Below are 14,575 nucleotides of genomic sequence, written 5' to 3'. Positions count from 1 at the left end.
GCGAAACAAAAATGGACACGTTCAAGTTTACCACTTACCCTCATTAACGAAAAAATTAGCGAAATATTGAGATACTATAGTAGCATCAATTCCATGAGGAATGTTCTTGCCGGTCACCCACTCGTATAGATTTTTTTCCGGATGGAATTGTAATCCGTAGAACGGATATTGCGTATGCTCCAATGAGGAGATGAACTCCAAGCCTTTTTTATCTCGATTTAATGATAACACATGAAATTCATCACTTAAGTTGACACGGTGTAAATCCTGAAGCAGAAAAATGGTATACATACGTTTAATAATTTATGTTACATGATTGTTTTCTTCAATTTGCATTTTCTCAATCAATTTTTAAGAAAAACACTTGCCTTCTTCGTGACGCAAAAATGATGATAATTTGCCGTGACATTCTCTTCAGACAAAATTCTCAAAACGTTCGGTGGGGCATCTTTGAACAAATTGCTTTCTCTAAAGTCTGAAAAAAAGATGACACAATTTAAGCTGCTTTTGTTAAAAAATATAAAAAATAATTGTAATCTAGGAAGAATTTGTCGACATTTTATTCAAAAATACACATAACAGGAGGAATAAAATAATGGAATATGTATTCTGAGATATTTTGAAAGAGGTGTTTACCATCCGTAAATTCTAGCGGAAGAGGCTGATTGCTGCTAGAGCATGACGTTCTGTGCTCGACGCGATTTGCTGCGACGTACGTCAAGAGCTCGAAGCCAAGGCAGATACCAAATATCGGGAAGTATTCGCCTCTTTCGTTGATTTCCTTCGCAATTCTAGCGACAACCAAGTTGAAAAATATAGCCAATAATTGAAGTCGCTTTCAATACATTACGTTAGCATTGTCTTTTATTCTGTCGTTACCTGTAAATTGTGGTGCCCGCATCGGCGTATCCTTCTCTCTGGAAGAAATACGTCGAACCTCCCGGCCAGAGAACTCTAATATTGCGTTTAAAAAACCGATTAGATGTATAACGCCGGAATGTTTAACGGAAAAAATAATAGAATATTACATACCCATTAACTTTATTTAAAATATCTTCATAGTACGAATCATTTTCGCCAATCCTATATAAAGTTACATATTTTAATTCACGAGTGTGTTTTAGAATTTGTATATATAAAAAAGTTGTAGACTCTCAGCATTTTTGAAGTGTTCCAATTCGTACAGAAAATTTGAAAATCTTTTTAAAAACAGAAAACTTTGAAAGAAATTTTGGAAAATTATATAAAAAATTTTAAGAAAAATTTTCATCAGAATCGTTAGATTATTTTATTTATTTATTATTCGTGATGAATGATTCATAATATATATTGTAACATTCAATGTAAGTTAATTTTTCAAAGCTAATTTTTCAATTATACGAAGAAGAACATTTATCAATCAATGGGAATTATCGAGTATAATGATAAAAATTTTTGTGATTACCAAATCGGGACAGGTCGAGCACCAGCACCTTCCACGAATTTTACGTACGATGCAGCGATGTAGCTGTGATACTGATTGGGATATTTTTTATTTAAGTTATAATCTATCTCCTGTGTCAGAATACCTTGGAAAAAAAAAACATTTGATCCGATACAAAAAGATAGACAAAACTCGATTATAAAAACTGTACATTCGAATATTGGTATAATTATAGTAAAAGATTAAATTACTTTTATTGTTAATAGAAGTTTAAATTTTTTAAAAACTAGAACCGATCATTGAGAACTTTACACATTTTTCATTTATTTTATTAATATAGTACTTTTTGTATTTAGCAATGTTGTTGCGAAAGATTTAGCTGATTTTTTTCGAGACACCATACACCTCGAAACTCGTACAGAACGACGAGGATGCAAGTTAAAATGCATCGCAACGCGCTACAATCTTCCGCCGTCCTGTTGAACCGACCGATTACTGTTACTGCATAGCGGCGTGACCGGCGCGAGGCCGCGCCTGCGCGCTGCTACCACCGCCGCTACGCACTACGCACTCTACGCAGTAGCAGCAGTCGATCGGTTAGAGAGCACGGTGGAAGGTCGCGACGCGTCGTGGCGCGTTTCAATTCATATCCTCGTCGTCCCGTACGAGTTTTTGATGCGAGCGAGTGTTTCGAGAGTATCATGGAGTGCCGAAAGTGAAGTGTCGGCGTTCGTGGCGACATCCGTCGTATCAGATGCACGGTGCGAAGTTTTTATTGCGTTCAATCGTGTTTCGCATCTTCTCCGTCGTTTCGTATCCCGAGTTTCCGACGCGCGTGAGCACCAGGAATGTTTCGAGAGTCCCGAAAACGAAGGATCGCGCGTTCGTGCCAAGTGTGAATTAAGTGGAGGAGGATCTTGGACGGACTCCAACGTTCGAGAGCTGCGGCCGAGATCACGAGACGAAGCTGGACGAAGCAAGCAGCGACGAACGGTGAGTCAATTCACTTAATTCGCGTCTCGTCCTGATTGTACGTACTCGCATAAATTGCGATAAAACGATTCGGTGAATCGCGCAAAAGCCGTTGGGATAGGAAAAATATGAAGAGTTTGTGTACCTATATTTGGCGCTCTTTTCGCCAGGTGTGCCAACAGTCGCGGGTGACGTGCTTTCCGAAGTATCAATTGGCATCGTAGTGTATGTCAACGTTGTAGAGATGGCGTACGGCGTCTCGAAAAATCGCGTATCAGCTGACAAAGATAAATCGTGGGCATGACTCTCAGGCTTTAATTCCTTTCTTTCGATTTTTTTCTCGTAAAATCTATCCTATATAAGATATCCTATCCCATCCCAATCCAATTTTTTTTGGTGCGTACTTTTATATTCTACAAAACGATTTTGTGATCTGTCAAACAAAAATTAATTTATTCGATCGATATTTAGGATCCTCTTAACTTGCAAATTTCATGACAAAATAAAAGTTATTCCATTACTAAGAAATTACTATATTATTAATTATTAGAAAGTTATGATATACTTTTATTAACAACATGGATTTCCATCTAATAATATAATACTGCAAATTTAGAGTTTTTCAAATTATTTTTGTTATGCAAATCAGTACTAATAAAATAAAAATAATATTAAATCGCTGCGTAAATTAACTATGTAAATTAATTTCTTTCCGTAGGCGGAAAGAGCACAGGGCATTCAGTTCTCGGTGAACTCTAACCTCTACCTTTTTGCATACATTCGTGATACGGTCAAAAATATATGACAATACGGATTTGAAACTTTTTTGGAAAGACTCACCGACAATTGGCCGATCGTTCGATTCTCCTCCAGTTTTCACAACTGTAAAGACAAAACCCGTAAGTAGAATCGTCCACAGAGCGATCATTATGAAAATTATATAATACAACCGTGAATTTTTTCCTCTAACAACACGACGAGAGGAAGAGATAGGAAAAGATAAGATTGAAAGAAATAGGAAGAGATTGTGCGCGCTCTCGCTGCTCTCAGTTGAATGACAATTACTTATACTTTATATCGGCCGTTTTAATTGCAATATTATCGCAGTATTATCGACTGTATAATGTATCATACACGCGTAAGCTAGAAACTATTGCAAGATTTAGAGCATGTCTATTCAAGTTTGGTGGGACGTTCTTAACTGGGGAAATTCGCCGCGTAATGATTGTAGTGCTGCATCATGGTTGTATCGGCGATTATCATCATTATTCGTGTCAATTCTCTTTGCAGGTGAATACGAAAACTGACACGAAACAATCAATAAAACAAATGCTTCATTATGATCAGTAGCGCGTTTACTTGTGGACTTTTGGATCTGAAGTTCCAGGGGGCGCCGAAATGTGCAGGTGCATTATTTTAAAAAATATTTTATTTTTTAATTATTTGTCTTTATACCTGAATATATTTTAGTAGTTTGGTAGATGTTAAACGTGTCAATTATTTTTATTACTTATTGAGAGGGAAGAGGAAGAAAAAACTAGATTAGAATATTTGAAATGCTTGGGTGTAAATTTTATTTAATTCCAGTGTAAGATATTCACCAAATGTCGAGAGATTCTTCTTGATCTCTTATTAAAGATCAGACTAGTTTATTTTCTAAAGACCATTTAATTAAATTTTAGTTGAAAACAAAAGTGAGATGAAAATGAGAAGAACAGAGTGACATTTCGTGAAGTCGCTTTAGTTTGACTATCGGCAACAAATGAAGATTGGAACTTGTTCGCAATTTCAAAAAATTGAGAATAAGGAATTGTTGGAAATTCTTTAACTGTGAAGCAAACAATTTTGTAACCGGAGGAAATATCATCCTTCTACACTACGTGGAGGGTCCGCTGTGACGACATGGTATGACCAATTCAAACGGTGACGTAAGCTCATTCCGCCTTCCTCCTCTGCCTACATCGCTTTCATTTATCCTCCCATCTCGAAGCTCGCAGCATCTTTTCGCGCGACCGTAGCTGCGTGACGTCCGCTAATCGAACGAGAAACAGAGAGATGCGCGAGATCCTCTCTTTCTTCTACATCCCACTCATTCTCTCACAATTCTCTTTCCTTTTTCTCTCACGTACATACACGCTATTCTGCATTCTTCTTTCTCTCTTTTCCAACATTTATATGATACTCCATCTCTGTCTTATCGATAATCTATCTCGATCGTTTACATACCGGCTGAGAGGCAGCTGTTTCTCTATCTTTCTCTCGTATGCTTTTTTTTGCTACCTCTTTCTATTCTACAAACACCCTCCATGCAGAGTACACAGTTCTCTCTCTCTCCTTCTCTTTTAATCTCTCTCGTTTCCTCTTTTTGAAAAGTGGCTCTCATGCAGAACTCCCCTGTTCCACTGCCTATCCCTTCCACTAGTTCTCGATCGCGTTATCTCTCTTCTCAAGAGTGCAGTTGCATCCCTCTCTCTCTCTCTCTCTCTTTCTTTCGCTCTCACACACTGTTCGATCGTTTATTTCCATCCTTTTCATCCGACTTGGCCGTTCCTTTTTCCCCTCTCATGCTCTCTCTCTCTCTCTTTCACACACACATATGCGCGCGCCCCACGAGGAAGCACGAAGTACTACGACGCGAACGGCTGTTCCGTTCGGGCTCGAGTCGGTGCTCAGTCTCGAATCCCGCGTCGATTGTTACGGAGTCGTTTTCCGCGGCGCGTTCATTCGCAGTCCGTTCTCCGTTCCTGGACCCATGGACCGAGCCGTGGGCCTGACAGGTTCGGTGCAGTGTCGTAAATAAGAGGACAGGAAAAAGCGAGTTCGACGAACGAGGAATGAGGGACGGGCGAAAGACACGCACTCGCGACGCGGACCGCAACGACTCGATCGAATTAATAGGCTTCCACGGTACATCGGTATCGCGATATAACCGCCAGTAACGCAACACGTTTTATTTATTAAATAGCATTCCAATCTCCGATGATGAAATAGGAGAAAAAGTGAAAAGGAGAAATTGCATGTGGCTTTCGACATCTTTTTCCGATCGGGAGGACTCTAGAATTTTTGGACGACCCAGGTGACACCTATCGCGCGCGAACGAGGCGCCGTTCGAAAAAGTCGCGGCGTTGAAAGGGCGCTGCGTGCGCGCGCGGCGTCGTCGGCGTGCGAACGATTCAGCTGATCGCTGAGAGAAGGCGTTTAGATAATTGGCACGTCGCGCTTCGCGTTCGCCTCACGTCAAGTGTATGCACGATTTCAGAACAACGGCCGAAGATCGAGAGGCTCGCCCGGGCTTACGTGTGAGAGAACGCGCGGTACCGTGAAATTGTCAAGGGAGCGCGCGTAGAAGAAGCGGAAGCGAGAGTTGCATTCCTTTTGGGATGTCGACGCACGGAAGGTGGACCCTGTGGCCGGCGAGGACGCGTTTTCGACACCTGACAAAATCGCCGACGATCCATCGCAGCTGAGACGTCATCATCACGAATGATCGACCGGGTCGATTGAGCGCGTTTACCGCGGAGCTTCCTTCGGTGATTCGACAATTTTTTTTTTTTTTTTTTTTTTTTCGATACTCGGTCGTCTGTAAAGTTGGCGAACGCGAGACGGAAGGAAAGGAATTTCGCTGTTGAGTGTCAGCGACGCAAGTAATCTGGAATTATTCTCGGGAGATTCGGAAAAGGTGCAGCAGGTGAGAATCATTTATTGCTGTTGTCTACAGAATTACATTTTTGGCGTTGGAGTAATTTAGATATTGTTTCATTTGTAGGTTATCTTTTTAATTGAGAAATTTCTTGAGTCGAGGAAACGCAGGATCTCGTGCACCAGTCAATAAACAAATAAGAAATTGAACCAGACGGTAAACAAATTAAAATAATTTAATATAAATACATTTTCAAGTAAAATATGAAATTTTTATCAAATCTATATGACAATTTGATTTAAAAAAAATATCAATTTGCAGTTTATTAGTTTGAAATCTTATTATTTTAATATTTTTCTTGTATAATTATTTACTGAAAATTGTTTATCGACTGAAACAGTGATCCTGTTAATCCTGCATTAATTTAGCAAATTATGCATTTTGTAATGCAGATATCAATGCGATTAATTTGCACGCTTGTTCGATTTATGACGTAATAAATGTTTTATAATCATGAAAAATTTTAATTAAAAACGAAAAAAAACTAAAAAAATGAAAATGATGAACCGTCACATTCTAAAGGTCCTTGCACAATGCGAGAGAATAACAATGAGAATAACGATAGAAATGTTCAACCAATCAAAAACTGCGGAAAATGTCTGCGAACCAATCAGGAGCTGTAAAATCAATATTTGTGTTTATTCTCTATCGCTATTCTCTCGCATTGTGTAAGGACCTTAATTCATCGATTTAGTGAATATTCTTACAAGTCACTCTTGTTACTCTTGTTAATCTTAGATTCTGGACGTTAGTTTGAGAAAATATCTTGATTACATATTTTATATTAAATTTAAACGAATATCGGACCAACTTAAATTGACTTAATCGCACAAAAAGATGGCGCCATTCGCATGAAGAAATTCTGCAACGGTTACGTTGGCGGATGTTCAAGGGCAGTTTCTGCAATAGCTACTTTAATTAGAGCGATTAACAGACAAAATATAAAGTAACATCTATTATTATTAAGTAGCATATCTATTATTATAAAGTTCAGAAATGATAAAGATTAATTAATTATATATTTATATCAGTTTACTAATTTAATTTCAAATTTGATGCATATTATAATGTATACTAAGAGAAAAGTTATTAACTTGACTAAATTTTTCAATTTAATTCAATTTAATTCAATTTTTTTTAGTTCAAGTATTTATATATTTGCCTCAAATACATAAAATATTTAAATTTCAGTTTATGCATTTATACATTTAACTACACTGTTAAAAATTGGCAGCAGAATTTAATGTAATGTAACGGCAGCAAAGTTTTAGGAGGCACACATTAAAAACATTTCATGTACATTTAATATAAATTTAATATTATAAAAAGTAGATTAAATTTAATGTGTAACTTAAAAATATATTGAATTCTATGATATTATAACAGTGTTCATATATATATTTAACTTATAAATATTTGAACTGAAAAGACACAGTCAAATTGAAAAATTTACTCAAATTAATATTTTGTTTTTCTCAGTGTACATATTACCATTACTACCTCAAAAGTTTAATTTAAATGCACAGCATTTTGGGTGTTATCTTCCTACATTGTTTTTTTGTTCATAAGTGTTATCTCATAACTTCGTATATATTTCTTTAATTTTACATAAAATGAAACACAAGAAAATTTTGTTTAAAATAATTATAATCTGAGTTGGATCAGTAAAAACTTTGATAATTTAGCAACAGCACATTTTCTGACATGATGAAAGTAATTTTGAAATTATTAATAGCATCCCTAGATAAACGAATGTCTGAAGGATGCGTAAGAATTAATTAATTGCCGGATGTAATGTCAATTTAACGACCACATTAATACGTTAAATGTTATGCAACACGAAAACGAGCCCAAGGCTTCGCCTGTCCGTCGAGCTCATCGCGTTGGCGAGCCTCAACCAAATATGCTAGTATCAAGGCTCAGATCGCCGGTGCTGCGAAACCGTGTGTCGGATAAATATTTCAAAGTTCTCATGAATATGGAAAGTAATCTTAGAGTAGTTATATGATGCGCATCAAAGCGATTGCAAATGATTGACTTATATTCCGAATGAATATGTACGATCCATAGTCCCTGGCTTTTAAAATTCATGATTTTCCCTATGTAATTAAGGATAAATGCTATGTAATTAAGGATAAATGCGATTCCTGAAATGGGGCAAGAAGAAAGAAATGCAGACTATCGTTATAAAATCGTAACACGTAAATTGAAGTTTTCGGAAATTTTTTCTCTCTGCGCGCTTCGGCATGCAGGCATTGAAGTCTCCGATGATTTTAACGCCCGGCGTTACATTTCACTATACAGATATCGGCATATGAACTGTTCATGCAATTATTCATCATTTTATCACTTTACTTTTATTAATTTTTTATTCTACGTAGTACATATTTATATTTATTTAAATTATTATAAATTATCGTTTATTATTAATTATTATTTATATTATTATTATTAATTATTATTCTTAGGTAATATCTAGTGCATTGCATTGAGTTACAACACGTTTACGAATAATGTGAATATTGGATAATTACACAGAAAAAAATAGTATTAAATTAACAATTCATTATAACAATTAACATTTCATATATAAGCAAGAATATAAAATTTTCCTGGTAGAATTTATAATCTTAGACATAATTTGCTTACACGAAGAAAAGAATTTTTTTTATGTAAGCAAAATTATGTCTGTTTAAGATTATAAATTCTTTCAAGAAGATTTTACATTCTTGCTTATATATGAAACAATAACTTGTTGATTTAATAATAATTATTTTCTGTGTATGAGAACGTATAGAGATCCATGTCAGAAATAACTCAGATTTTAGAATGAAAAATACAATACATAAATTACTATTTTTTTTTTGTAATTTTCTTAGGCTTGGTTTTTCATTATCTGATAATTAAATTTTACCTGATGTTTTATCCAATGGGCTTCATTCACGATGATGCCGTAGGTGAAGCTTGTTGACTAAAACTTCAAGTTAAGTTTAATCATAGGTTAGATAATGAAATGAATCAACTAGATAATGAAAAGCCGGGCTTTAGAGAGTGAAATAATAATTTACAATTGTGGAATTGTTTTTATGTAAGTACTACTCGTTATAGTCGTTGCACTGACCTTGAATTTTTTGATTATTGAATTTTTCTCTCCCGTATACTTTAAATCATCTGCGCGACAGTCGTTTCCGCTGCCGAAATATCTATTCAAATTCGTTGTTCAAATCATTTGATCTTGTTGGTATACGACTATTGATGCATACTAAGATGTACACAAGGTTTTTTTTTTTTAAATGCGAACTACGCTAGTGAAAATGATATAAATAATTTTTTAATAATTTTGAGATTAATAGTGGGTTCCTCTGAGTAATAATAATCCGTTGTCGCAATATATTATTAATTATTTCATTCCAACGAAACAAGTTGCGTTTTCTAAAAGAAATTGTCTTCGCTCTCCGACGGCAAGGAATAGCACACCATACTACGAGGGACACGTCCCTGGTCGCGATCACAAATCCGACCGGTGTCTCTCCCCTCCGTCCTATACCGTAAGAAAGGTGGAAGCTGCGGGACCACGGCCGTATCCTCGCGAGATGTCGATCTCAGCGGTCTCGTAAATCATGGGGCATGCCGCGATACACATCCGGCGCCAGCACGTCGAAAAGGGCTTGGCGTGCGCGCGAAAATGGCGGCTGCACGGCCATAAGCCGACCATGGTGGTCCGGTGGTGGTCGAGGTCGACCATGCTCCGCCGTTGCCGCCGCTGCCTATCCGTGGTGTACTAAAAAGTGAACGTTGCATCGTGCATCGCCTGGCCGCCGCCACCGCCTTCGCGAACAAGCATGTCGCTTTCTCGACGGGCTGCGAGCAGCGCCTGCACCCGAACGGGCCTCCGCTATACTAACCCGCCTGAAAACGTTCACTGGCTGTCTCAATGCCGAGATTGGCCTTAACCCTCGCCTGGGGTGACGTCACGATGCGGAGGAGCGCCGCGATCATTTTTCCCCCCTTTTTTTTTTCTTTTGCACTACCGCGTAGGTCGCTCCGGACTGCGATTCGTAGAATGGGGTGAGGGAGGAATGCAAGGCTATCGTCCTATCCCAAACTGAATTATAGGATAGAATGGAGGAATGGGGCCCCTTTCTCGTAGATTAGATATAGAACTAATATGAGGATAGAGGATATGAAGTTTAATTGAAAACGAGCTCAAGGTCGACAGAGAGAGAGAGAGAGAGAGAGCAATGCAGTAATAAAGAAAAAATAATCCGGTTTGCGGAACGAAATTGTTTCAATCATTATGTTTCAACATTAAAAGTATCGAACGGTTATTTTATAGATCACGTTTCTATTTTTTTTATATTAGTATATTTCTTGTGTAATATGTTTCTGAAGTTTTTTAACCTTTCAATAAATACGTCTTACATCGATAAAATATTTTGTTTTCAATAATATTCTTCATTTTTATAGTAATTTTTTTACTTGGTCATTTTAGTGAGTGAAGAACGTTGGTACTTGTAGTTATTAAAGCGTATTTTGAATAGACAAATGTCCTATAAATTTAATTATTTTTTTTAATAATACAACATAAATAATGAAGGAGTTTATCATTTGAAAACTGATTTATTTTATGGAATCTGTCATATACTTTATAATTATATATAATAAAATACTTATAAATATTTGATTATTGTATACAAACATCTGCTCTAACATTGCTTAATAATACTTTTATAAATTAATATTTTTTAAATAAATAAATCGAATATTTTTGCAATATTTTTAAGAAGAGGCCAAATTATCTTAATAAATTTATTGCCCAATACAATAGAACTGCTGTGAATAATATCGATGAGAATTTTTTTTCGAACAAGCGTGCAAATGTGATAAGAAGTAAAGCATTTTCGAATTTACCGCCTCTCACATGATGCAGACAATGTTTGCGCGATCGATCGTACTCGCGCGAGTTCGACCCAGTTATTAATAAGACTTTCTCTTTTATTTTAGCCATGGACTGGAGGGGGTTCACGCTGACATTTCTGGTGGTGAGTAAACACAAAAAAATTTCATTTTGCTACGCACGAAAGTTCACCTTGAACGAAAGAGGCATAGATATCTTAATCGTCCAAGTGACTTTTGATTCTTTTGCTTTCTTTACTGATTTCTATTTTACAAACTAGAATTTTGCAAAATACAAATTGAAATATACATATATATATATTCATATAATAGTTATTATTATAAAATTATTAATAAAAAATTTTTAATTTATAAAATATTATAGTACATCTATATTTGGTTGAATATAGTCTGAATGAAAGGTCGCTTACTTTTATTTTATTGTGCAATGTTAATTTAAATATTTAATATTTTTAATTTGTTTTATTCTATATTCTTTATTTAATTTATAAAAACGTTCTTATTTCTATCTTTTTTTCTTTTTCGCATTTTTCTAAAATACATCCACATAACAAATATACAATTTATTTTAAGTGCAAGTGCAAGTGCAATTCTATATTTAAACGTAATTGTTCTAAATTATTTATTTGCGTTATGCAATTCGCGCAAGACGCAGCCGGCATAATCGCTTAATGACAGTAGCACAGTAAAAAATGCACGTTCCAGACAGTACGTTCATCGCGCGATTCTATCATTAATAGCTCTGTTTAAAGAAACGGATTGAGATGAATTATTCCAACGCTTGACTTGACATCCTGAAGTCGAAGGACAGGGAGGATAATGTATAATCGAGAATACGCGGCTCTCTCGCACTCGCTATCGTTTCGGATAGGCGTGGATTAATGGCGTCTGTAATATATACACACTTTCTCCCCGTGCGTGCCGCGTCGTATGTACACGCGCGTTGCTTTATAGTAGATATGTGCATTATGTAATCCTTTGTTGGCGCACGACACATCTGGGAGAGAGGTGTCTGTCGGTGATTGCTGAACCGCATCAAACGGATGAGAATTCTCAATGCTCCGGTTGACGCGTTTGTCAGTGGAAATTTGACAAACAAACAGCTCGAGAAAGCAGCTGGACGACTTTCGAGCGATTTTCAGGTGTATAGCGACGAATTATGCATACGAGATTTTCTCTCTAATCGTGCACCGAAAGTACGCGCGTTGCTTAGTTTTTCGAATCGTCGACGGAGAAGTATGTCCTACTGACAATCTGAGTCTCTTTCCTATCGTATTAGATACTGATATCGCTCTCGAAAGTTTTTTGATTAATTACAAGTGCCATCGAGTATGAAAGTGTCGAAAACGATTAAAGTAGAGAAAAAAAATGAATTGTAAATGTTTCTTATTAATTAGCGAAAAATTTCATTTGGTGAATGCGTAAGAGAAGTGTCAGGATAAAATTGATCACTTACAATGAAAGCTATTTAAAATAACGTAATTATATATTATATATTTTTGAAGTACAGGTATTTTCATGATGACATTGAAAGACGGATAGATAAACAAAAGTAATGTAGGATAATGCAGGGTATTTAAGTATGACGGTGTTTCGGCGGTTTCGGAGAACGTTATGTCACTGTACTGACAATAGTCGTGGGATAGCTTTCCGGATGAGAGGCTGGCGGATTTAATGTCGTTAACCCATTCAAGAGGCGGTAATCTCGGCATTACGTAACGCATATAATAATTGACAATTACTCTAAACTTGGCGTTTACGCCGTGTAGCTTTACGACAGGATCTTCGAAACGTGCGTCGTTAATATGCGCCATAGAAAACAATCACGTGCTACCGCTTATCATCGCGGAATTCTTCATTGTTAGCATGCGTTACTTTACACAAGGTACAAAATAAGATCTCAGAGTTCGCAATTAAACTATCTCTGATTTAATGCACTGAGAAAAAAAATCGTTAACCTGATAAAATAATTTTTCAACTTGATGAAAAATTTCTCCAGTTCAAGTATTTTATGTATTCAACTTAAATACATAAAATACTTGAAATTCAAAATTTGAAGTATTTATATATACAGTACCGGCCAAAATTATATCACCTTTTGATTTTTTTTTTTTTTTTAATATAACGTGTTTTAAAGGGCACCAATCTCTAGTAAATCACAATATATTTTGATGAGTATAACTTACGTAAATAATAACTTTTTATCAAATAATAAAAACAACAATTCGTGAAAGATTATTTTTATTTGAAATTTCCAAAATATGTAAAATTTTAATCATAATTAATTTTGAGTCATAACAAGTGTAAATAATGTAGATTATTAAATCTAACTGCTAAAACTAGGTATGATGGTAAAAACAATGATTGCGACACGAAAAACAAAAAAAAGCACAAAACAGTGCAACTATGAAAAAATTAATAAAAAGTTTGAAGATTATAGTATATGTTGTCAAATCTCATTACACTTTACGTACAAGGTGTACCTTTCATCAAGTGTTTATTATACAATTTTGAGTGCATTCGATACACTTCGATAAAAGTTATGCTCCAAAAATTGAAAGGTGATTATAATTTTGGCCGCGGTACTGTATTTCATTTAAATACGTAAACACTGAAATTGAAGAAATATAACCGAGTTGAAAAATTCGGTCGACAACTTTTTTTCTCAGTGCGGCAGTTGCATTTTTTTTTCGATTATCTATTCCAGTTAGAAAATACCATAAAAACGTATGTATATCCAATGGCGTGTAATTCGCTTTGATGACTATACAAATATTCCTGTATGAGAAAGCGTTTCGTGAAATTGTGTACGAACTCCCTTTTTATTTCGTCGGTGAATCACGAAGAAGAATGACGCGGCGAGTCCTCGTATCAAGTTTTATCGGAACGCTCTACGTAAGAAGAAAAGACAATCCGTTCAGACTCGCCACGCCCACTTTTACTTCGTGTTCTTTTAAATATCGACGCGAGATCTTGGCGAACCTGACGCGGACCTCGCTAACGCGTTTCCATAAACGTTTCACTCTGTAGTCGATAGAAAACCGCCGGACTAACCGGAAACGTGACACCTCACAACATTACACGTTCGCCTATTCCTTTATTACAACAGAAGAACTCGACGGTTAAGTTCTGCAAACACAACGTGACAACTTCAACATAATTACATCATAATTTCGAAGGTTTCCCTTGAAAGTAAAAGGTTACTACGAGATATTTCTAAAAATTAAGAAAAAGTCGAGAGAGCTATTTCTCGTCATTAGTGACAATTTCTTGTAGAAAGGATTCATCGAACAATTCGTGGATTATATTCTCGCTTGGGAGTATCGAGAACGCAGATATAACGTTCTCAGCAAACATTCGAAACGGCAAGTCGATCAGAAAGACCAATAGAAACGTTATGCGGTGACAAAGAGAGGAGAAAGTCAAAAACTCTCGTCTGACAAACACACTTTATTTCTCTTTGCGAAAGGTGCCGTACAAACGTCATCTGACAATTTAGCGCGTTGAGTAAGAGATATAAATTTATTCGTCCGCGCAGGCCCAAATTAGGATTCGCTGGCGGA

At 36.1% G+C, this 14,575-nt stretch overlaps 2 protein-coding genes across 4 annotated transcripts in view; one reads left to right on the top strand and one right to left on the bottom strand.

Moving 5' to 3' along the window:
* LOC105196643 (gamma-glutamyl hydrolase) overlaps positions 1-14,575 on the bottom strand; it is a 59,949-nt gene that overhangs the window by 801 nt on the left and 44,573 nt on the right. The window contains exons 2-8 of one of the 2 annotated variants that reach the window (XM_026135032.2): positions 3,236-3,277; positions 1,445-1,568; positions 1,033-1,083; positions 880-954; positions 637-791; positions 369-475; positions 39-267 (exon numbers count right to left, since the gene is read on the bottom strand). In XM_026135032.2, coding sequence (XP_025990817.1) covers positions 39-267; positions 369-475; positions 637-791; positions 880-954; positions 1,033-1,083; positions 1,445-1,568; positions 3,236-3,277 — 783 coding nt within the window. Of the gene's footprint in view, positions 1-38; positions 268-368; positions 476-636; positions 792-879; positions 955-1,032; positions 1,084-1,444; positions 1,569-3,235; positions 3,528-14,575 lie in introns of those variants that run through there. The other variant, XM_026135031.2, reaches the window with a different exon arrangement.
* LOC105196627 overlaps positions 2,020-14,575 on the top strand; it is a 70,375-nt gene continuing 57,819 nt past the window's right edge. Inside the window, exons 1-2 of one of the 2 annotated variants that reach the window (XM_011162654.3) lie at positions 2,020-2,416; positions 11,100-11,137. In XM_011162654.3, coding sequence (XP_011160956.1) covers positions 11,102-11,137 — 36 coding nt within the window. In that variant the 5' untranslated portion in view covers positions 2,020-2,416; positions 11,100-11,101. Of the gene's footprint in view, positions 2,417-5,046; positions 6,084-11,099; positions 11,138-14,575 lie in introns of those variants that run through there. The other variant, XM_011162653.3, reaches the window with a different exon arrangement.

The sequence above is a fragment of the Solenopsis invicta genome, chromosome 6 (assembly GCF_016802725.1).
Source record: "Solenopsis invicta isolate M01_SB chromosome 6, UNIL_Sinv_3.0, whole genome shotgun sequence".
NCBI lineage: Eukaryota > Metazoa > Arthropoda > Insecta > Hymenoptera > Formicidae > Solenopsis > Solenopsis invicta.
This window is presented reverse-complemented; position numbering and strand designations above follow the sequence as displayed.